The 25,089-nt window shown below is 47.7% G+C and overlaps 1 protein-coding gene across 1 annotated transcript; it reads right to left on the bottom strand.

Annotated features, from left to right (window-relative positions):
* Positions 1-135: 135 nt before the first annotated feature.
* Positions 136-20,302, bottom strand: LOC141247673 (uncharacterized). The gene is made up of 2 exons (XM_073669253.1): positions 18,835-20,302; positions 136-263 (listed from the first exon to the last, which is right to left on the bottom strand). The coding sequence occupies exons 1-2, from the start codon at positions 20,300-20,302 to the stop codon at positions 136-138; spliced, it is 1,596 nt and encodes a 531-aa protein (XP_073525354.1).
* Between the last annotated feature and the right edge of the window lie 4,787 nt (positions 20,303-25,089).

The raw sequence follows: 25,089 nt of genomic DNA, 5'->3' as shown, positions 1-25,089 counted from the left end.
AGGAAGGATTTCCTGCATATAAAAGTCCAGCGCGCCAAGACACAGTCAGATTTGGTGCCAGGCTGCAGAGTGGAGCAGACGTGCTCTAGAGGGACCGCAGAGACCAGCGCGACAGGCCTTAGCCGGAGGCCTGCTCTACACCAGAGTCAGACACTGCCTGAGAGGCTCCAGACTCCTCACAGAAGCGCCCTGAGCCCTGCTCATGTTGGTCAGAATCAGGACCTGCGCCCCACACTGAGTAAGTTCCCGGGACCCGATGCCGCCTGTCAAGAGCCAAGTTCTGGATCCCCTTACCCCAAGCGTAAAGGAACTACCATCGACAGTCAAGCCGAGAAGTGCTGAGAGAGGACTGTGACAGGAGAGACGTGTCAGCAACAGCAGAGGAACCACGCAATTGATCAGGGCCGTCACTTCCAACTCTCACCTACGGTACTGGGGCAGTTGGGATTAGGATTTCAGGTTAGGTGGGGGCCGATTGGTGCATGGGAGGCTAAACATGATCTGATATACTTTATCCGGAAGAGACTTGCGGCCTAGCGGGAAGAACCGGTGACCCCTGCTAGGGTCATACAAAGAGGTCTGACCAAGTCTTCTCTGGTAACAGAACAGTGTCAGATGATCTTACTCAGAACACTCTTGACATGGAAAATGTAAGGTTTACTTATAATTTAAAGGATATTTTACTAAAGTAAAAGTACATATATGGATCTCGTTTTCAGACTGTGTTCGACTCCAGGAGGATTCCTAGCTGTTCACAATGAAGTGTAGAAATCATCCGTAGTGATGAGCGAGCACTAAAATACTCGGGTACTATTTGTTCGGGTCAAGCAAATTGGAATGTTCGAGTGCTCGGACCGAGTAACGAGCCCAATGTAAGTATACGGGAAACTCAAGCATTTTTCCGGCGTCTGCTCCTGGCGGTCTGCAGAGGGCCTAAAAATTGCCCAAATTGAAGGGAACAGTGCTCAAATGAAATGCTATCAACATGGGGAAGACCCCTGGAAGCATTTCGGACGCCCAGATCACTGCTGTCAACAATGTTGTCAGAGGTATTACGCCACTTTTACGGACTCACAATAAAACATGCAAAAACGAAACCAAAATGGATTTTCCTGGGAAAACTGTTAAGGAACATCCTTGCCAGGGTAATGACTTGTATATAAGGCAAAATAAATAAACAAAAGCAAAATTGCTCCTCCACACCTTGGGCTAGGTTCACACTTAGCGTTTTTGATATGTTTTTTGCACTTTTGCATTGCTTTCAACCAAGACAAATGCATTTACAGGGAAATGTCATTTTAACATTTTACAACCTTATCTGGCCATGTGGTGTGTGACACATCATCAGACACATGCATACTGTGCTGAAAAGATATGGGAACAGCAAGACGCAGACCCCCGGAAGCATCTCTGACTCCCAGGTCACTGCCTAAAAGTGTGTCCATCATAAGTGATCCTTGGCGCACACGATGATACCTCCCGCCATGCACCTGTCATTGCAGACTTGCAACAATCACCGTCCACGTCCTTGTCCCAGCGCAGCATTCAGTTGCCCCTACCCCATTCCTTGGAATGCAAGCGCAAGTATGCAGCCAGCCAACCATCCACACACCCACAATACTATACTGGCTGCAATACTATGCTGACAATTTTTTGACAGCTGCTTGCACTTGAAATGTGGCCTTTTAGGCTTGTGGAGGCGGAAGCTTCCACAACCTCATGACGGCAGCGGCCAGGTGTCCATACTCGGTCCCCAGCCAAAAATGCAGCCATAAAGTGTCCAGGAACCTTCCCACACACTTTTCTTAGCCAGGGCTGCTTCTCGGCAGGGTTGGACAGGCCCACCAGAGAACTGGAGACTCCTCCGGTGGGCCCTGGCTTCTTCTTCGGGAGAGTTAATAGTGCCGAGGTGAGGCCATGATTATGATAGAGACCACCATCTGCTTAGTTTTCTGTTACTTGGAATGCAAGCGCAAGTATGCAGCCAGCCACCCACCCACAGGCCGCAATAGTAAGCTGCCAGATTTCTGGGCAGCTGCTTGCACTTGAAATGTTGCATTTTAGGCTCGTGAGGGCGAAAGCTTTTGACAACCTCATGGCTGTGGCAGCCGGGTGTCTATACTCGGTCCCCAGCCGCCACTATTTCTCCCGGTATCGTCTCCGCCTTCCACAAGCATGGGTCCCACAACATTACCCGTGCCCTCCCCAGTGCACTTACTACATAGGACCACCTAATCACAAACACGTGGACAAGTGAATGTGGCCAGGGACGGTATGGAGCCAGTCCACAGCTTTTTGTGAGAGTTGTATTTCACCACAGCCATATTTTTTAGCTCGGTGAAAGGACTGACTTTTGTCATTTCTCCCAGTAAGTCCTCTAATGCAGCTTGGCACATAAGCAATGGCAGCAGACCGTCCAACATCAGCTCGCACTAGTCGGTGGTACTTAAGACACACAAACATCTTTCTTTGCCCTTTAATTTCATGACTACAGAGTTGGGCAATGGCCTGATCTGCAATGCGGTTTCAGAAATAACATGCAATTAAGCACGTCCAATCCACGTTAAAAAATGGAGCCATAGAGTTTCCGGGAACCTTCCCACACACTTTTCTTAGCCAGGGCTGCTTCTCGGCAGGGTTGGACAGGCCCACCAGAGAACTGGAGACTCCTCCGGTGGGCCCTGGCTTCTCCTTAGGGAGAGTTCATAGTGCCGAGGTGAGGCCATGATGATGATGGAGGCCACCATCTTCTTAGTTTTCTGTTACTTGGAATGCAAGCGCAAGTATGCAGCCAGCCACCCACCCACCCACAGGCTGCACTACAATACTGTCAAATTTTTGACAGCTGCTTGCACTTGAAATGTGGCCTTTTAGGCTTGTGTAGGTGGAAGCTTTTCACAACCTCATGGCTGCGGCGGCCGGGTGTCCATACTCGGTCCCCAGCCGCCACTATTTCTCCAGGTATCATCTCCGCCTTCCACAAGCAAGGGTCCCTGAACATTACTACCGGTACTTTTCAGTGGGAATCTGCTTGCCTCCTACCAGCCTGGAATATTTCCAGTGAACTATGGTACGACGCCATGGTATTAGCACTGCCCCCAGTACCTGTAGCAAAGCCATTCTCAATTTCCTTCTCAGGAATTCTATTTGGTAGATTGAGTGACTGCCCAAATACAGTAGTTTCTCACAATGGAGCTGAAGATAGAGTGGCATTAGGTGCAAGTTTCTCCAGCCTGTTAGATATCAGAGGGTGAACGACAGCACAATGGCTCAGTGGTTAGCACTGAAGCCTTGCAGCGCTGGGATCCTGGGTTCAAATCCCAGCAAGTACAACATCTGCAAGGATTTTGTATGTTCTCCCTGTGTTTGCGTGGGTTTACACCTCAGTAAAAAAGGAGCCATAGAGTGTCCGGGAACCTTCCCACACACTTTTCTTAGCCAGGACTGCTTCTCGGCAGGGTTGGACGGTCCAATCCTCGGGTGGGCCCTGGCTTCTCCATCAGGAGAGTTCATGATAGCGCAAACTTTGCAGCAGCTATGGGGCTCATGAGCGGGGGAGAAAGGTGAGCCCTCAGAATCAAATCCTCTGGTGGGCACAATGTTTTTTAGTTTGAAACTACTTCTCAGTGGGAGTTGTATTTCACCACAGCCATATTCTTTAGCTCGGTGAAAGGACTGGCATAGAGGGAAACCGTATCTACTCCTGCTGTCATTTTTCCATTGCCAGGTTCTGCCCATTGTCACACACGACCATGCCTGGCTGTATGTTCAGCGGTGAGAGCCACAGATCAGACTGCTGTGTTACAGCTTTCAACAACTCTGCAGCGGTGAGCGGTTTGTCACCTAGGCATTAAGCATGTTATCTTCAGCACAGCCTGTTGCCACTTGGCCAAGGTTGTGCTGCAGTGCTTTCAGCTTGTGACTGATGTGGTCATTTTGGAGATGGAGGTCGAACTGGAGGAGGAGGTGCAGGAGCTGAGCAATGTGATTACATTGAGGTTACATTGGCAAGTCTGGTTTTCATACTAAACAAATATCCTACTGTGTTTTTATTTTTTTTTGTTTTACGTTATTTTTTGTGACAAATGTATTCACCGGGAAATGTTATTTTAACATTTTACAACCTTATCTGGCCATGTGATGTGTGACACATCATCAGACACATCCTTTTTTGTTTATGATGGAGGGATTCTGAAAGTCACAAAGCCTATTTTTATAGGGTCATATAGGGTCATCAGGCAGCCCTTACTATTCTTAAAGGGCCTGCAGTCGGCCCTCGCTATTGTTAGAGAGCGATCAGCCAACTATGCTTTGTTGTTCCCATTATTAACGAGTGGGTCTCCTATACTGTTATTACGTATCCAGTGACTACAAGGGCTGCCCAGAATTTGGACACAACTCAAAACCCCTTTGAAGAGACATAGAGGATGTTCCCATTATAAAGGAGCGGGTCTCCTATAGTGGTAATGCCCATGCTATGACTGCAAGGGTTGCCAAAATTTGGGAAAAACCCCACTAACAATTTAAAGACACATAGAGCTGGGCGACAGTAATGTCATGTTCCCATTGGAAAGGAGAGGGTCTGCTATACAGCTATAGGGTATGCAGTGAGTCCAACAGCTGCCAAAATTTAGGAAAAACCCCACTAACAATTTAAAGACACATAGAGGTGGGCCTCAGTAAGGACATATTCCCAATAAAAAGGAGCGGGTCTCCTATACTGTTTGCCTATGCAGTGAAGCAACGGCTGCCAAAAATTTTTAGGAACTCCAATGTCCCTTGCAAGAGACGTAGAGGTCGGAGGGCCTCCTGAAAACAATGTTCCCATTATTAGGAAGTGTGTCTCCCATACTGTTTGCCTATGCAGTGAAGCAACGGCTGCCAAAAGTTTGGAGAAACTCCAATGTCCCTTGCAAGAGTCGTAGATATGTTGCTATGGTACATATGGTGGTGATATGGTGGTGGAGGATGAGGATGCGGAGACGGAGGAGAAGAGCAAGTAGACAAAATCAGGAAGCGTATACCCATGTCTGGGTGTGAAGACAGAGGTGCATGGGAATAGAGTTAGACCTCCCAAAAAAAAGACACTGTATTTGAGTTTATGTTATGCTGCTATCATTCAGTGGTGTTGAGAAGTCTGGCCCAATCCAGCCCTTGTTCAGTCAGACTGTCAGCATTTTCAGTTGACAGGCAGATGCGCCTATCGGTTATAATTCCACCGGCGGCACTAAAAACCCGCTCTGACAAAACGTTAGCGGCAGGGCAGGCCAGGACCTCCAAGGCATAGAGAGTCAGTTCATGCCACGTGTCCAGCTTGGATACACAATAATTATAAGGCAAAGAGGAATCACGGAGGACAGGGGTACAGTCGGCAAGGTACTACCTCAGCATCTTCCGCAACTTTTCCCTCCTTGTGAGAGTACCCCACGCCTCAGGGCTTGTGCGATGAGAGGGTCTGAGAAAACTGTCCCAGAACTTTGACCGTGTTCCTTTGTTTCTGCTTGATTGCATTTGTGTCTCTCTCGCCTGTACTTCTTGGTTGTCCAACGAACTGTGACCTCTGCCGCCAGCGTTTTCAGATGGGAATTTTTTTAATAATTCCGCAACAAGAGTCTTATCATACTACACCATTATTAGGCCTGTCCTGCAAGGGAATAAGAGACAGAAAGTTCTCCTTGTAGCGTGGGTCTAGAAGTGTCACCAACCAATAATGAATGTCACTCAAAATTTGACCAATGCGAGGGTCACGGGAAAGGCAGTGTAACATAAACTGAGGCATGTGTGCCACACTGCAGAGGCAAGACTTCCGTGTCCTCACCAAGAGGATGACTGACCATGCTCTCCTCCTCATCCTCCTCCTCTTTCTCCTTCTCCCTGTCTTCAGACCATCCACGCTGAACAGACAGTATGACAGTTGTGCAGGTAGTACTGTCTTTAGCACAGGAACCTAGCTTCTGTTCTTCCTCCTCCTCCTCTTCCTCATTGTCACCCAATCCACGTTGGGATGAGATGAGGCTGGGCTGTGTGTAATCACCCTGTATGGTTCCTTGCTCCATCTCATCGTGCTCCGCCTGCAATGCATCCTCTTTGATTGTGAGCAGAGAGCGTTTCAGAAGACAGAGAAGTGGGATGGTGATGCTAATTATGGCGTCATCTCCGCTCACCATCTTGGTGGAGTCCTCAAAGTTTTGGAGGATGTCTGACATCATGTCCACTCCTGAGGTCTTATGTGTGGAGTCTGAACAGAATACCGATGGCCTTGTTGATGCTGGAAGTCAACAACTGCCCTCCTCTGCTCACAAATCCTTCCCAACATCTGCAATGTAGAGTTGGAAGCTGCAAACGCTGCTGAAGCACGGCAAGAGCGGCGGAAGCTGTAGCTGACTTTCTACAATGGGCACACAGGCGGCGTACTTTGACAAGCAGATCCGGTTAGGTTTTGAGAAACCGCTGAACCATGAGGTTAAGCACATGTGCCAGGCATGGTACGAGTGTGAGCTTGCTTCGCCTCACAGCTGCCACCAGGTTCCGGCCATTGTCACACACGACCATGCCTGGCTATAGGTTCAGCAGTGTCAGCCACAGATCTGCCTAATGTTTCAGAGTTGTCCACAACTCTTCAGCATAGTGCGGTTTGTCACCTAAGCATATTAGCTTCAGCACAGCCTGTTTCCACTTGGCCGAGGTAGTGCTGTAATGCTTCCAGCTTGCAACTGATGTGGTCATTTCGGAGATGGAGGCTAAAAAGCAGGAGGAGGAAATGCAGGAGCTTTAGAATGTGGGGGCAACCCTGATTGACCCAGGGCCCGCAATCCTCAGCGTCGGGAGGGCCTGTTACGTCCCAAGGTCCGACTGCGTCCCTGCTTTCACTATATTAACCCAGTGTGCCATCAGCGAGATGTACAGTCCCTGCCCACAAGCACTGTCCACGTGTCCGTGATTAGGTAGACTTTCCCAGTAACTGCATTGTTGAGGGCACGTCTAATGTTGTGGGGATACGTGCTCGTGTAATGCGGGGCCGGCACACCGGGAGTAATAGTGGCGGCTGGGGACTGAGTACAGAGGGATGGCCGCCGCCATCAGGTTAAGGAAAGCTTCCTTCTCCGCGAGCCTAAAAGGCAACATTTCTAACACAAGTTATGCACCCCCTGGGCCGTGGGGTACTCGGTGCCGGGCCAGTCATTACCAGGGGAGATGTCACAGTGGTGGTGACCCGGTCCATGACCCAGGGCAGTCAATCAAAAGGGGAATATTATTTACAGGGGATTTATAGTTCTTATATACAGTTCATGACGCCACCTGTGGTATGCGGCTATATGGAGCCGCCGCTGCGGAGCAGGTCCTCTGGAGCTGGTGTAAATGCAGCTGAGTTGGTTCAGCTCTCCACAGGTAGAGCTTAGCTCCAGGGCAGTGTAGATGTTGCTGTTATGGAAGTAGCACTCGTGGTGCAGTGTAGTGCAGGGGGTGATGGCGCAGCAGTAATAAGTGACAGAGACAGATGTGGCTTGTGGTGGCAGTACCTGAAATACTGCAGCCTCCGGTTTCCTACTTGAGGCTTAAAGAACTCCGCTAGTTTAGGGACCGGTCCCCTCTGTTCGACCAGACCCCTCCACCTCCTGGCAGATTCGGGCGTACGGGTGGCCTCCAGCACTACCCGTACCCCTGGGGTCCCTTCCACGTTCCTGGAGCCTTTCTCCTGCTCCTCTCTCTCTTCAGTCTTGGGCCTCTCTGGCTAGGCCCTCCTCCTGAGCAGAGCTCCTACAGAGCTCCTGCTCCTCTCACTGTCCTCCTCTGACTGAACTGAACTCCCAAGATGGCTTCCCTTTTTATACTATTCCTAACAAGTGCTCCCCTGATTTACTTCCTACACCCACACCCACTACATGGTTCCCCCTACTTTGGTTTCCCCCACTCCAGCCAGGGACAGGGCTCAGCAGGGAAGTGACGCATCTTGCCCCTCCTGCTGGTCTGGAGTAGTGTAGTGTTGGATGCAGGTGTTAGGGTCCCTGGCAGTACTCCTTCCTTACCTGAGAGTGAGATGCCACACCTCTGGGTGAGATGCAGTACCTCTGTGGCGACTGAACCCTCAGGGGCGCCACACAAGCATTCGCACAATGTGTAAATTTAGTAGTGTGGCCTGTGGCGCGTTGGCTGCGTATTTGCGCTTGCGTTCCAAGGACAGGGGTAGAGACAACTGAACGCTGTGCTGGGACAAGGACGTACTTGCTGATGGTGCTAGTTGAGAGTGTGCAATGACAGGTGCAGGGCAGGAGGCAGCTTGGCATGCGCCATGGACAGGGGATTGGCGTGCACACACAACAGCAGAACGAGCAGTAGTGTCACCCGCAGACACTGTTGCTGGACCCTGGGGTTCGGCCTACTTAGTCATGTGCTTTGCTGCCATGTGCCTGATCATGCTGGTGGTGGTCAGGCTGGTAGTTTTGCTACCCCTGCTGATGCTGGCATGGCAGGTGGTGCAAATGGCCTTTTTGGGATTATCTGCGGAGTCTTTAAAAAGTAACCAGACTCGGGAAGACATAACAGTTGTACTGGCAACTTCTGTCATGTTGGCGTTATGAGGAACGCTTTCCCTCTTTGTGTCTGCGGCCCCCATGCTGCTTCTTCCTGCCTGTTGTGGTGCTACACCTCCCTCCCCCTGTGTGCTGCTGTCCTTGCTCTGTATGTCCCCCTGCTAGGTTGGGTCAGTTACTATATCATCCACCACCTCGTCTTCCATTTCTGCATCCTGGTCCCCCTCCTGACTTTCTGGCAATTGTGTCTCATCATCTTCATCATCCACCTTTTGCGACAGTAATTGCACTTTCCCATTATCGCCTTTGTGTGACCGTGGCTGCTCCAATATTTGGGAATTGCTACACGCGTTCTCTTCTTGACTCGCTTGAAGCTGGCTGGACGAGAAGGCCGGAATCTACAAAAGGAAAAGTGAACAGCTCTTCTGAGTGTCCAAGTGTGGCATCAGTTGTCTCCGGGCACTCGGCATGGTGGGAGGAAGGTGGATCAGGGTGAGGAATATGCAGTCCAGACTCACGGCTACTGAGACTTGACTGTGTGGAAGATAGGGTGGTGGTGGTGGCTAAGTGACTGGAAGCATTATCTGCTATCCGTCCTATAATCTTTTGACACTGCTCTGTGTTCAATAGTGGTGTTCTGTGGTCCCCTATTAATTGGGACAAGAAGGTCGAGCGACAAGATGTGGGTGTTTGTTGTGGCACAATTTCAGCTTGCCCATGGCCACGTCCTCGGCCTTGGCCTCTGCATGCAACATCACCATCACATCCACTTCCATGTCCCTTGCAACGCACTTTGCCCATTTTTAATGGAGGACAATATTTTCCACGTTCACGAGAAATGGCTGATTTTGGAATGCAGTTAAATATATGTCTGACAGAGAACCACAATTTTAAATAGCAGGCCTGTAATTTGCTAATACTATCCTTCACAGGCACCTAGCGTGAATAGCTTGATCGACACACTGCAATGGAATGAAAATGGAAAAAATGTCAGATTTTGGAACACTCTTATAGGTATTATGTCTGACACAGAACCACGGTTTTAAATAGCAGGCCTGTAATTTGCTAATACTATCCTTCACAGACATCTAGTGTGAATAGCTTGACCGACACACTGCAATGGAATGAAAATAGAAGAAATGTCAGATTTTGGAACACTCTTATAGGTGTTATGTCTGACAGAGAACCACGGTTTTAAATAGCAGGCCTGTAATTTGCTAATACTATCCTTCACAGACACCTAGTGTGAATAGCTTGACCGACACACTGCAACGGAATGAAAATGGAAGAAATGTCTGATTTTGGAACACTCTTATAGATGTTATGTCTGACACAGAACCACAGTTTTAAATAGCAGGTCTGTAATTTGCTAATACTATCCTTCATAGACACCTAGTGTGAATAGCTTGACCGACACACGGCAACAGAATGTAAAAGGAGGCCAATATTTTCCACGTTCAGTTTAAATTTCTGTATTTTTATCGCTGAAATATGGAACAGATCTGGCTTTATTCTGCAGTGAGAACAAGCAAATGGAGCAGAAAAATGGTGTACTCTGGATTGACCAGGATTAAGATCTAATTTTTTTTTCCCTGGCCCCTGATATCTGGGGCTATGTCTACAAATATCTGTAATTATTACAGTAGCAGCAGCAGGAACGTTCAATGAACCCTCTTGCACTATATGCACTGCAGTCTGCCACATACACTGCCTGCCTGCCTAATTCCTGCTATCACCACTGAATATATGCAGCTTGATTAGTCCTCAGAAGGACTGTTAGTTCAGTTGGATATATCTATAATATAACCGGGGATGCGTGTCTCTGTCTGAATCCTTTATAGACTGCGCATGCGTGACCCGCAGTCTGGCTCCAGACAGAAGCAGGCATCCAGCCGTTACAGGTAAGAGGAGTGTATGGCGCCGGAGATCGCAGTATGCGTAGACACTAAACGCATACCGCGATCTCCGGCGCCATACTTAGATACTTACCTGACCGGGAGGAGCGTTGCCGCGGCGCCTCTTTTCGCCGGAGACCGGGGCAGGATTGAGGCGTCAGATCGGCGCATGCGCATAGCGCTATCTGGCGCCATTTTACTGAAGACACATTTGAAGTGTCTTCAGCAAAATGGCGCTGGACAGCGCGGTGCTTGGCGCCGCACTCCTCCCCCTGCCTCCGGCAGAACAGGACACAGCAGCGCTGGAGCACAGGGAAGAAAGGTGAGTATAAGTGTTTATTTTTTTGTATGTGTGTACAGCGTGAAAGGGATGAGGGGGCCACTCATACCAGGATTGGGAGGAGAGGGAACCATGCATATCAAGATTGGAGGGTGAGGGGACCTTGCATACCAGAATTGGGGGGTGAGGGGACCATGCATACAAGGATTAGGGGGTGAGGGGTACCACACATACCAGGATAGGGGGGTGAGGGGACCATGCATACCTGGATGAAGGGTACCATGCATACCAGGATTGGGGGGTGAGGGGACCATGCATACCAGGATTGGGGGGTGAGGGGTGCGATTCATACCAGAATAGGGATGAGGGGTACCATACATACTAGGATAGGAATGCTGGGCACCATGCATACCAGGATGAGGGGTACTATGCATACCAGGATAAGGATGAGGGGTGCCATGCATACCACGATTTGGGATGAGGGGCACCATGCATACCCGGATTGGGGGTGAGGGGTGCCATGCATACCAGGATTGAGGGTGAGGGGTGCCACGCACACCGGGATTGGGGGTGAGGGGTGCCACGCATACTGGGATTGGGGGTGAGGGGTGCCACGCATAACGAGATTGAAGGTGAGGGGTGCTACGTATACCGGGATTTGGGGTGAGGGGTGCCATGCATACCGGGATTGGGGGTGAGGGGCGCAACGCATATCGGGATTGGGGATGAGGGGTGCCACGCATACCGGGATTGGGTATGAGGGGTGCCACACAATCCAGGATTAGGGTGAGTGGTGCCACGCATACCAGGATTGGGGGTGAGAGGTGCCACGCATACCAGGATTGGGGGTGAGGGGTGCCATGCATACCAGGATAGGATGGTGGAGACAGGATGGGGGCAGCGTAAATACCAGGAGGGGGGCAGCACATACCAGCATGGGAGACCATATATCAATAAAGATGATCGCCACCCGGGTGTAGAACAGGTTCAATAGCTAGTATATATATGTTGAGGAATACCTATACTAACTATAAAGAAGCAAATCTCTCCCTGATGCAGCAGCAGCTCTCCCTACTCTGCCTGATTCCGGGGTAGAATATGACGAGCATGGCGGCGTCCGGTTTTATATACACCTGATGATGCTGTGCGGCCAGCCAATCACTGTAATGCCCACAACCAACATGGCTACGGCATTACAGTGCATGGCAGGAAATCCCTGCATGTTCATTGGTTCTCTAAAGTTTGCCAAACATGCAGGGAGGGGAACCGAGTTCCCGCCCTAGCATCCTGGAAATACTCGCCCAGCTCATCGAGCACAGTGATGAGTACCGAACAGTGGCGAGCACGTTCGCTCATCACTACTTAAGTTGCCTTTCTATGGTCGTATGTTCTGTTAGGGAAAGCTACTGAGGATTGAGTATTCACCTTCATCCCTATCTCAGTAAACCCCTAGGACAGCCGACTTTAGTTGTAGAGGGGAATTGTCCAAAAGGTATTCTAAATGGGAAACCTGGGGCATCAAATTAAAATTTACCAAGACCAGATCAATATGTATGAGAAAGTTATGTGAGCTTGAATGGCATGAAAATGCCAGGAAATTCATATGTTCAGCTCTCCATGCATCTACTAGTAACAAGAATTCTAGTAAAAGGCCAAATTTATTAGGCTGCAAATGCATTGTATCCTGTACTGCATTCAACCTATCCTAGAACAGATGAGGAAAGTGGTGTGGCAAGCGACTTCTCTGCAAAGAGCAAAACCTTTTTCAGGACCCAACCTGAGTATGACAGAAGATTATATAGCTTAACCAGAAAAAAATCAACAGCAAATATTTTGCAAAACAATCAAACATGTTGCCTGTCAGGGCCAATATCATAAAAGATACATGCAAAAGGGATGCTGTGATGGACAAAAGCATAAGGCCCCCCCTCAACACCCAGAGTAACCAAAAATCCAATAGCAAAAATAGTATATCTGCCTTAGGCTGCGTGTCCACGATGCGTTTTTCATGCGTTTCCGCTGCGGAAATGCATCAAAAACGCTTGGTAATCCGCACCCCATGGTCCCCAATGGCATTCCGCAATGTCAATGCACATGCTGCGGATTTTTCCGCAGCGTTTCTGCAGCGCTCATAAATCCGCAGCATGTTCATTAATTTTGCGGAAGCGCAGCGGAAGCGCCGCCATTGACTTGCATTGAGACGCATAGAATCCGTGTCTGTACATTTGTACACGCGGATAATATGTGATTCAATGTGCGGATGGTACCCAGGTCTGGAGGAGAGAAGACTCTCATCCAGACCTGGGTACAATTGTACCTGTAAAAAAAAGAATAAAATAACAAATAAAGTTTATATTCACCTTTCCGACGGCTCTCTCTGCATGCCGGCAGCGCTGAAGGACCTTCGGTGACGTCACAGTCATGTGACCGCAGGCCCTTCACCGCTGTGTCTCGCGATATGCCGGCAGCCAGGAACCAGACAGGAACGAGCGCTGCAGCACACGCCGGGGCTTCGGGGGTGAGTATAGCTTTATTTTAAGCATTGTTTTACGGTCACACTATATAAATCCATGCTGTTTGCATGGATTTATATAGTGTGACCTAGTTGTCAAGCACTTTCCAAGTGATGCTATCGCCTGGAAAGTGCTTGTCAATCTGCATGCGGAAACGCATGTGAATCCGCATGTGAATCCGCATGTATTCTCCAGGAAAAACGCATGCACAATCTGCATGCGTTTTTTCTGCCAGGGAGATGCAGAAATGCTGCAGAAATTTTCTGCTTCATTTCTGCATCGTGGGCACATACCCTTACAAAATGCTAAATGCAACATATATATAATAGTTATAGGGCAAGTGCATTATATGGTTTAATTTGTGACCCACTTTATCCTATGATGACATGGTCTATTATATACTTAATGATATATGCTGTGCCTTAACATATGTTATGGAGCATACTCTATGACACTGGTCCAGAGTACAGTGCACAGCAATCAGTATACTGAATATTACTTGGTGATCAATATGTCATGCACTCTGACGTTATAGGCCAGCCATTTATTCCAGGTAGAATTTTGTCTCATAAGAGAAATGCACTTGGCCTATATCTAATATATACCTGTATATGTTGCATTTAGTACTTTGTAAGGCACATATAGACAGCTGTTTCAACGCCTACTTATGTGTTATATACATGTTTTCTGTTCATGCCTATTACATTACATATAACAATGTTGCTTGGAGTCACTGAGGTTACTGGCCTGCCACTCCGCAATTTTTCAGCTAAAGGTGATGGCCCTTCAGCTGTGTTACAGTGACAAACCCATCGTCTAACAGTACTGACATCCACTGTTGCATCACCGTACACATTTTTCAGTCTCTCATGAATTTGAATGGGCGTTTCACCTTCTGCATGCAAGAATTCAATCACAGAACGTTGTCTAATACGAACATCGATGTCAGACATTTTGCAAACGGATACAGTCCTGCCACCTGTTGGTGCAGGAAGTTGCAATTGCTGTGGATTGGAGAAGAAGGTTTGAGGAATTGTGCCAAATTCGAATATTTAACATAACTACCATATTTAAGGAGAAAAAAAATAGGAGGCATTACTTATTGACTGACCCTCATATATTGATTGAAATAAAGTTGTTACATTTTAAACAAAAGGCAGATATACTTCTTTTTTTGCTATTGGATTTTTGGCGTTTAACTGAAGTACAGCGCACAATAAGGCCTTCTCTAATATTGGATTACCCAGAATAACCAGTATAATTCACCTGAAATGCCGATCCTAGACATGCTTTTTTATAATAGAAATTGTATCATTAGTAAGGTGTGTCTCCTGTAATATAATTTTAGCGGGCATATGAGTTTTTAAGAGGTCTATGATTGCCCTGCATTTAGTTGGATCTTTCCTGGAGATGAATGTTATTTCATCAGTTATTTGAGCTACTGTAAGGTATGATAGATAGTCCAGGGAGGCAAGGTCTCAGCAGAGTCAGGATGATTCCATTGTGGTCAATGAAATAGAAAAGACAAGCATGATACAACTGGGCAAGCAAATAGTGCAGAAAACAAAACAACCAATGTCCCACCCTTCCAGCCCAAGTATCTTCAAACTGTCCAAACCATTCCCTCTCAAAATAGGCTGGAGCACACCTGGTCAATTGATAGTAAGAAGCTATCCATGTGCTGAAGCTGCGTGAGTTTCCACAACTATCAATAACAAACTATTAAATATTTTGATTCTTAACCCTGTGGCATCACTGTGGGTATAAAAAAAATTATGCACTAATGATAACTAGTGTTGAGCGAGCACTAAAATGCACGGGTGCTCGAAGCTCAGCCCGAGCTCGCCGTGATACTCGGGTGCTCGACCCGAGCAACGAGCCCAATGTTAGTCTATGGGAGACCCGAGCATTTTTGCGGCAGCACACCCGGCAGTCTGTAGAAAGCCTAAAAAGTGCCCAAAACAATAGTGACAGTGCTCAAATGACATGGGGACAGCATGGGGATCGCCCCAGGAAGCATTTCTGACCCCCAGGTCACTGCTGTCAACAACGTGGTCAGAGGTATTAAGCCACTTTTACGGGCTCACAATAAAACGTTCAAAAACGAAACTGAAACGGTTTTCCTGTGAAATATGTTAAGGAACATCCTTTCCAGGGTAAAGACTTGTGTATAAGGTAAAATAAATAACCAAAAACAAAAATACTTCTCCACACCTTGGGCTATGTTCACAAGTAGCATTTTTTATGCGTTTTTGCACTTTTGTATAGCTTTCAACCGTGACAAATGCATTCACCAGGAAATGTCATTTTAACATTTTACAACCTTATCTGGCCATGTGCTGTGTGACACATGCATACAGTGCTGAAAAGACATGGGAACAGCATGGGGAAGACCCATGGAAGCATCTCTGACACCCAGGTCACTGCCTAAAAGTGTGCCCATCAGAAGTGATTCTTTCCGCATCAGAAGATGCAGACTTGCAACTATCCCCGTGCAAGTCCTTGTCCCAGGGCAGTGTTCAATTTTACCTCCCCCATTCCTTGCAATACAAGCGCAAATATGCAGCCAACCACTCACCCACCCACCTGCAGGCTGCAATACTATACTGCTAGCTTGCACTTGAAATGGGGCCTTTTAGTTTGGAGGAGGCTGAAGCTGGCCACTACCTCATGGCTGCTTCAGCAGCGAGGTCTCCATACTCAGTCCCCAGCTGCCACTATTTGTCCCGGGAACCTTCCCCACACTTTTCTTAGCCTGGCCTGCTTTATGGCAGCATTGGACGAGCCCACCAGACAACCAGACTCCTCCGGTGGGCCCTGGCTTCTCCATCAGGGGAGTTGAGAGTGCCAAGGTGAGGAGCATGATGATGACGATAGAAGTTAGCATCTGCTTTGTTTTCTTGGAATGCAAGCGTAAGTGTGCAGCCTGCCACCCACCAACCCCCAGGCTGCAATACCATACTGCTAGCTTGCTTGCACTTGAAATGAGGCCTTTTAGGCTTGTGGAGGCAGACGCCGGCCACCATGTCATGGCTGCGTCGGCGGCCTGGTATCCACTCTCAGTCCCCAGCCGCCCGGCGGCCGGTGTGCACACTCGGTCCCCAGCTGCCAGGGGGCGGCCAGGTGTCCATACTCTGTCCCCAGCCGCCACTATTTGTCCCGATGCGCCTTATACACAAGCGCGCATACCAAAACATTACCTGTGCCCTCCCCAGTGCATTTAGTAGGAAGGACAGCCTATTCCGCTGTAGTGTGTGCACGCCAGGTTCATGGCACATGAGAAGATGCCTCCCGCCCTGCACCTGTCGTTGCAGACTTGCAACTATCCCCGTTCAAGTCCTTGTCCCAGGGAAGTGTTCAATTGTACCTCCCCCATTCCTTGCAATGCAAGCTCAAGTATGCAGCCTGCCACCCACCCACCCACCCCAGGCTGCAATACCATACTGCTTGCTTGAACTTGAAATTGAGCCTTTTAGGCATGTGGAGGCGGAATCTGGCCACCACGTCATGGCTGCGTCGGCGGCCTGGTATCCATACTCAGTCTCCAGCCGCCCGGCGGCCGGGTGTCAATACTCGGTCCCCAGCCGCCCCGCGGCCAGGTGCCCACACACGGTCCCCAGCCGCCTGGGGGCTGCCCGGTGTCCATAATCGGTCCCCAGCCGCCCCTATTTGTCCCGGTGCGCCTTATACAAAAGCGTGCATACCAAAACATTACCTGTGCCCTCCCCAGTGCATTTAGTGGGAAGGACAGCCTAACCACAAACACGTGGACAACTGAATGTGGCCAGGGATGGTCCATCTCACTGACGCCTTCACACTAGGTTAATATTGTGGAAGCCGGGACACAGTTGGACACTGGGATGCAACACGTCCTCCAGACATAGAGGATTGCGGGTCCTGGGTTAATCAGGCTTCAACACAAAGTTCAGAAGGTAGACAGCAGCAGTGGTCGGCCTCCTTCACAACAAGTAAATTATTCATGATCATGAGGCCATCCATCTCCTTAGCTTTCTGTTCCCTGGAATGCAAGCGCATGTATGTAGTAGTGGCTAGGCCTGAGGTGGTCAGCGTTTTGGCGCATATCCTACCTCCTCAGAGGATTGCTAGATGTTTTCTTGCTACTATCCCAGTTCTATGACTCCCGTTAAAACAAAGCTTCAGGTGATGAATGATGGATGAGGTGGTGGCAAAGGAGAAAGAGCAGGAGGAACAGGGACCATTCACATCAATATCAGGCCAGTCAACCACACATGTCTTGTAGGATATGTTTCTGTACCAAAAGGAGCAGTTCGGCTACACAGTTACAGGGCATACAGTGAGTGCAATGCCTACCAAAAATTTTGAGGCACTCCAATGCCCCTTGGAAGTGACATGGAGGTCAGAGGGCCTTAACTAAACCGCTTTTCCATTTATAGCAACTGGGTCTCCTGTACACTGTTGGCCTAAGCAGTGAATGGAAGGCTTTCCAAAAATTATGAGGAACTGCAATGCCCCTTGAAACAGATGTGGATTACAGTGTACTAAAAACCTTCTACCCATTATTGGGGAGCTGGTCTCCCTTAGTGTTCGCCTATGCATTGAAAAGCAAAAGCTGACTAAAATTAGGAGGAAATGCAATGCCCGTTGGAAGAGTCGTGGAGGTTAGAGGTAATTAAAAACAACATTTCAATGCCCCTTGGAAGAGCTGTGAAGTTCAGAGTGGTTTAACAAGATGGTTTTAATGCCCCTTGGAAGAGACATGGAGGTCACAGTAGCTTAACAAGACAGTTTTAATGCCCCTTGGAAGAGACGTGGAGTTCAGAGTGGTTTAACAAGACGGTTTTAATGCCCCTTGGAAGAGACGTGGAGGTCCCAGTGGAATAAAAAGACAATATCAATGCCCCTTGGAAGAGTGATGGAGGTTACAGTGGTATAAAAAGACAATATCAATGTCCCTTGGAAGAGTGGTGGAGGTCGCAGTGGAATAAAAAGACAATATCAATAACCCTTGGAAGAGTGGTGGAGGTCCCAGTGGAATAAAAAGACAATATCAATGACCCTTGGAAGAGACGTGGAGGTCACAGTAGCTTAACAAGACGGTTTTAATGCCCCTTTGAAGTGACATGGAGTTCAGAGTGGTTTAACTAGACGGTTTTAATGCCCCTTGGAAGAGACGTGGAGGTCCCAGTGGAATAAAAAGACCTTGGAAGAGTGGTGGAGGTCCCAGTGGAATAAAAAGACAATATCAATTCCCCTTGGATGAGTGGTGGAGGTTATGTTAAGGGAGGGCAATAACCCTTCACGATTGACCAAGCGAGTGTCAAATTATTATGTTGATTGCGCAATCCACAGAAAACCAAACGGAGGCAATGCGTGCTCTGTATTGGGAGGATTCAAAGAATCTCTGATCCCATTTATTTTGCTTAGCATTTTATATTGTTTTGAGTAAATCAAATAGCCAATCAACTCTACAGCCATACTACAATACTATAGGCTAACTGATGTTAGTACAATTATTACGGAAAACACATATATGGTCATATTATCATTGTTAGTTTGAAGCACTGGATATCGGTTGACAGTGTCCTCCTTGCTCTCTGATGACTGGCAGGTTTTCCTCATGCAGAATGGAATACAAAAAAAGATTAGTTTTAGTAAAACATATATTAACAAAATGCAAGCAACAACATGCAAAACTCCTTGTAATATTCCAGCAATCCATCCACCAATCCCTTTAAACCAATTAGCAGGATTTAAAAAGGAAAATGTATCAGACCACCAGTTGTCTTTGGTCAATTCGTTATGTTTGTTATACTCTTCTCTGAGTTTCTTAATGTCTTCCATTTTAGTCTTTAACCGTATGGTAGAGTCGGGGTCAATATAGTGACAACAGGCTGGGCCTATAACCTGACACATCCCTCCTTGAGCTGCTGTCAAATAGTCCAGCACTAAAGTATGTTGATTAGCCACTATGATAAGTTGATTCTGCACCGCAACAGTAGTATTAATTATTTCCAAGATATTCCAAATCTGGTCATCTAAGTAATCAGTGACTTCCACTAATTTGTCCCACATTTGTGTTACCATAGGGTAGAGGAAGACAGTACTGATTATCTTATTGGGTATACTCATTTGTACTAAATGAGGTCTTCCTGATGGGCGTGGGGTGTTGTCCTTGGCACGTTTATAAATGGTATGAAGAGGGATGGCTCTCATGTCTACTTTACTATGGGGAATAAGATAAGTGGCTGGAGTTAGCTGGGCCAGCGTACAAGTCCTCCCTACTCCGACCGGGAGCCATTTGTACACATTATTCCCACAGACCCAATATGTGGCTGATGGAAAATCCCATAAAGCAGAGTGCTGTAATACTAATTTATGTACCAAATCAATAAAAACGGTGTTATTTGATAAAATACACCATGAAGGCATTTGTCCAAGGGGGCTACAATATCCAACATTTGGATTGCCACATGTTGGATCACTAGGCTTATATTCAGAGGATTCATTACAAGGGATATTGCCAGATATTTTATAACATGTGTCATTGGTGCCTTTTATAAACAGATTTGCATGTGCCCATGAGTGATTATGAATGTATCTTTCCAATAATGACGGTTTAAAAGCATCTGCCGTATTAGAGGTAGCATTAAAACTAATCTGTAAACCTTCAGTTGGTATGAAGCCTAAATTAGTCAGGGAAGATTTGTTTCTGGGCACCCATATGTTTCCATTAAGGGAAAGAAATTGCAGGTGTTTACTAGTGGCAGTAAGATTTCCTTGCCACCAGGGGAGATCCACCCACCCAACTACTGGTATACCTACAGTGGTGTTCCATAATCTACTAAACATAGTAGCGTTATTAGCAAGGGCGTCGCTACAATTGGGCCAGTTTAATATTTCTTCCAGAGTGACTGGGACCGCCAGAAAGGGCATACTGGCGACTGAAACTGGTGAGTGAGTACATATCCAACAGTCACTGATCTGGTTGTTTTCTAATTGACTCAATTCTTGTACCAAAATCTGATGGTGAGTAATGAACTTGTTATTAAAAGGGTCAGTACTCTGCTGTAGGATATCCCAGGTATTGACTAGTCCAACCATACATATTATCATAAAACATCTCAGGATGGTTGACGTTTGCAGTGTGAAGCATGGATCCATGTTGACTTCCCTTCAAGTTTTACTGCTGTTGGGGTTGTCAGGAGTAGAGATGAGCGTTGTTCTACTCGAACTGTTCGCCAATCTCAAATTCGAGCTGTTTTGGGCGGTGTTCGAGCCGGTCGGCGAACACGAACAATTTGAGAAAAATTCGGCTGTTCGAGGTTATGTTCGATAACTGTTCGTGCACCAAAATCATAACTGGATTTTTTCTCAGTAATGATGAAAATTAATGTTAATACGCAGTTTGAGTGTACAGCGGGGCGGGGGGAGGGGCAGGGGATGGATCTCTGCAGGAACAATGAAGATCTCCATTTTTTTTTCTCTTTCCCGCATTTGCAGTGGGGAGGTGCAATCTGTCAGCCTATCAGCAGCGCACACACGGAGCGAAGTGCTTTTTTTCACACAAGCAAGGGCATGTGTGATTGGCAGTGTATGTCACATGTCCTTGCCCTATAAGACCAAGCCATTTTCCCCGTCGCCACCATTTTCTCACTGCTGCAGCTGCGTGTTAGACGGCACCGCTGTTGCTGTGTGCGCTATACCTTGTTAATTTCAAGCCAATTTTCGCACAAATATACAGATAGCTTGGGAGTAGGGAATAGTTGTGATTGCAGTCCTTTTAAGGACTAGGTTACAGCATTTCCTACGACTTTTATCAAGCAGGTCTGTGCTCTTAAATAGATAGATTGTGGGAGTAAAGACTAATTGTAATTGGAGTCCTTTTCAGGACTAGGTTACATCAGTTCCTATCAGTTTTTGCCAGGCAGGTCTGTGCCAGTGCTGTGCAAGTTTTTTTCACAGCATTTGGCTGAATCTAGCAAAGCTAATCCTTTTTGGCCTATTGCAGAGTGTGTTAGTCAGTGGAGTAGCCTATCTGTGTTGCAAGATATACCACCTGTGTATAGAATACCAATTTTTTTACTGCACCTAGTGAAGTAAAATCTTTTGGGCATAGCATCATTCTATTAGTCCATCTATACTGACCTCCATCAGGTTGCAAACTGAATATAATTTTTTTCTGCATCTAGCTCTGAAAAAATATTTGGGCTTCTAGCAGTGTGTGGGACTTGGTCTATTAGTCCATCTATACTGACCTCCATCAGGTTGCAAATTAAAAATAATTTTTTTCTGCATCTAGCTCTGAAAAAATATTTGGGCTTCTAGCGGTGTGTGGGACTTGGTCTATTAGTCCATCTATACTGACCTCCATCAGGTTGCAAATTAAAAATAATTTTTTTCTGCATCTAGCTCTGAAAATATATTTGGGCTTCTAGCAGTGTGTGGGACTTGGTCTATTAGTCCATCTATACTGACCTCCATCAGGTTGCAAATTAAAAATAATTTTTTTCTTCATTTAGCTCTGAAAAAATATTTGGGCTTCTAGCAGTGTGTGGGACTTGTTCTATTAGTCCTTCTATACTGACCTCCAGCAGGTTGCAAATTGAATATAATTTTTTTCTGCATCTAGCTCTGAAAAAATATTTGGGCTTCTAGCGGTGTGTGGGACTTGGTCTATTAGTCCATCTATACTGACCTCCATCAGGTTGCAAATTAAAAATAATTTTTTTCTGCATCTAGCTCTGAAAAAATATTTGGGCTTCTAGCAGTGTGTGGGACTTGGTCTATTAGTCCATCTATACTGACCTCCATCAGGTTGCAAATTGAATAAAAAAATTTTCTGCATCTAGCTCTGAAAAAATATTTGGGCTTCTAGCGGTGTGTGGGACTTGGTCTATTAGTCCATCTATACTGACCTCCATCAGGTTGCAAATTAAAAATAATTTTTTTCTGCATCTAACCCAGCCAATAGTTTTGGCCTAATACCACAGTTTGGCCACTCAGCTCTGCTCGGTTACCATTCATTGTTTTTTTGTGCAAACAACTCCAGAGTTGTGAATTAGTTAACCACCAAAATGAGTGGAAAAAGGCCTGCTGCTGGTGGAAAGGGGAATAGGCGTGTTGGGAAGGGGAAAAAAGGTTGTGTCCGTGGGGTAGGTGCAGAAGAAAGACCATCTTCCAGCCAAACTAAAATGTCTACTTCTTTTAGCGGACAATGTGATAAGATCCCTTTCTTACGGCCACGCCAATCGCTACAAATTCCAGATGAGGCACAAAAACAGCAGGTGCTTCAACGGATATCAAGTGCTCCTTTAAGTGGGCTCTCCTCCACATCAACTTCAACATCACAAATACTCCAGTCCTCAAAGGTGTCACCCAAATCGCACTTGCTTCCTCACAGCTCCCAAATCTCCAGCTGCCCGTCTGAGTATGAGGTAGAACAGATGGTTGAGTCTGCAGAGCTGTTTACTCATACTATAGCCTGGGAATCAGAGGTCGACTCCAGCGCTTCTGTGAATCCAGACGAGGAAATGATCTGCACTGATGCCCAGAATCTTTATGAGTCGGATCCAGGACCAGACACAGAAGGTTCTGACCATAATGTAGACCCTCATTCCCAAACTGTAACTCCTGTTGGTGGAGACAATGAGGAAGACGATGATAAGACTCAAATACCTGATTGGAGCGACAACTTTAGTTTTTTGTCAGGGCAGGAACAGGTTGGCTCTGAGGACGACGGGTGTGATAACGCACAGGGTGATGATGATGAGGTCGGAGATCCCACTTACTGTCAACCCACAGTCAGCCAAGAGATGAGGTCAGCAGAGGAGGTGGAGGAAGATGCTAGTGACGACGAGGTCAGGTTGCGCCTTCCTGGACAGAGACGTAGTACTGGAAGCACGTCAACAACTGCATCCTCAAACACAACTCTGCCTCTCACCACAAGTCGTGGTGGCTCTTCAGGTCGCATGGGTGCTAAGCCTTGCATAGCCTGGGCATTTTTTCAGATCGATAAAGATGACCCAACTCGTGTTATCTGTAACATTTGTCAGCAAAAGCTAAGTAGAGGCCAAAAAATACATAGTTTGAGTACTTCATGCATGAACCGGCACATGGACATGAAGCATAAGTTGCAGTGGGAAGCTCAGTGTGCTACAATGCGGCCTAGCCGGCCGGGCCAACCACCGTCTGCCATATCTTGTGCATCCGCGGCCTCTTCATCCTCTGTGACTGGGGGGACAGCAGTCACACCTGTTTTGGGGCGCAGACCTGCCACCTCTTTACCCGCAACAGCCAGCGTGATTGGCAGGTCATCATTTTCTTTGGAGGTGGTAACACCAGCTGGTCTTGAGCGCTGTCCGACATCGATAGCACCACCTTTGGATCAAGGCAACCTAACATGTCCGCCTGCATCTTCCTCACAGACCGGCAGTTTGCCGGGGACACCCTTATCAACCCCATCTAAGCACAATAGCCAGCCCTCGGTCCCTCAGATGTGGACAAGTAAAAGACCATTTCCTCCTAGCCATGAGAAAGCTAAGAGGTTGAATTTCACCATCTGCAAGCTCTTGGCTACAGAAATGCTGCCTTTCCGCCTGGTGGACACAGAGGATTTTCGAGACCTTATGTCCGTCGCAGTGCCCCAGTACCAGATGCCCAGTCGGCACTACTTCTCAAAGAAAGGTGTGCCTGCGCTCCACGAGCATGTCGCACACAACATCACCGCTTCTTTGAGAAACTCTGTGTGTGACAGGGTGCATTTCACCACAGACACTTGGACGAGTAGGCATGGACAGGGGCGTTACATGTCGCTGACTGGGCACTGGGTAACTATGGTGACAGCAGGACAATGGGCTGCTGTCCAAGTCTTGCCGTCCCCACGAGTTGTGCGTCAATCCTCTTTATGTCAAAGTTCCTCCACTGCTTCTGCCTCCTCAACCTCCTCTCGGTCTTCCACCTGCACCCAAAGCCTGTCTGGTCATGCCACAAGCTTTCTAACTGCGCAGAAGGGATCCTGCACACCTCCTTACTATGCTGGCAGTAGGGCTCAACGTCATCAGGTGGTTTTTACATTGAAATGTCTGGGAAATGTGAGTCACACAGCTGAGGAGTTGTGGTCAGCTCTGGAGAACCAATTTCATGAATGGTTGTCTCCACTGGACCTGAAACCAGGGAAGGCCGTGTGCGACAATGCTGCAAACCTGGGTGCGGCCCTTCGCCGGGGCAATGTCACACACGTGCCTTGTATGGCTCACGTGTTGAACCTGGTTGTCCAGCAATTTTTAGCCCACTATCCCAGACTAGATGGCCTTCTGCAGAGGGCACGGTCGCTGTGTGCTCACTTCCGCCGTTCGCATTCCGCAGCTCAGCGACTTACATCTCTACAGAAGTCGTTGGGCCTGCCACTTCACCGGCTAAAATGCGATGTGCCTACCCGGTGGAATTCAACTCTGCACATGTTGCAGCGACTGTGGCAGCACCGACAAGCCCTGGTGCAATACGTTCTGACGTATAGCCTGGGCCAACGAGATTCAGAGGTGGGGCAAATCACGCTGGAGGAGTGGTCTCAGATCAGGGACCTATGCACCCTTCTGCACAGTTTTGAAATGGCGACGAAGATGTTTAGTGCTGACGATGCCATTATCAGCATGACTATTCCGGTGATTTACATGCTGGAGCACATGTTAAACAGAATTCGGAGTCAGGTGGTGGCACAAGAGGAGGTGGAGGAAGTAGAGGAGGAGGAGTTGTATGCGGAAGGGCTAACATCTGCAAGGTCCAGACGGTCGGCAGCACCAAGGCGGCAGGCATGTGAGGGTGGGGGAGATGATTTTACCAGGGCGCATGGTAGCAGCCAAACTAGTGAGGAAGGTGCAGGAGCCCAGGAA

Source organism: Phyllobates terribilis, unplaced genomic scaffold (assembly GCF_046119375.1).
Source record: "Phyllobates terribilis strain yellow unplaced genomic scaffold, ASM4611937v1 Scaffold_2__4_contigs__length_985480577, whole genome shotgun sequence".
Taxonomy (NCBI): Eukaryota; Metazoa; Chordata; class Amphibia; order Anura; family Dendrobatidae; genus Phyllobates; species Phyllobates terribilis.
This window is presented reverse-complemented; position numbering and strand designations above follow the sequence as displayed.

Excerpts from the sequence above, each read along its gene's own strand:
- LOC141247673 (XM_073669253.1), bottom strand. The coding sequence starts at position 20,302 with ATGGTTGGACTAGTCAATACCTGGGATATCCTACAGCAGAGTACTGAC. Across the intron at positions 264-18,834 it reads ACTAAAACTAATCTTTTTTT|GCGGCATCGGGTCCCGGGAA; the intron begins GTATTCCATTCT and ends GGCTCTTGACAG.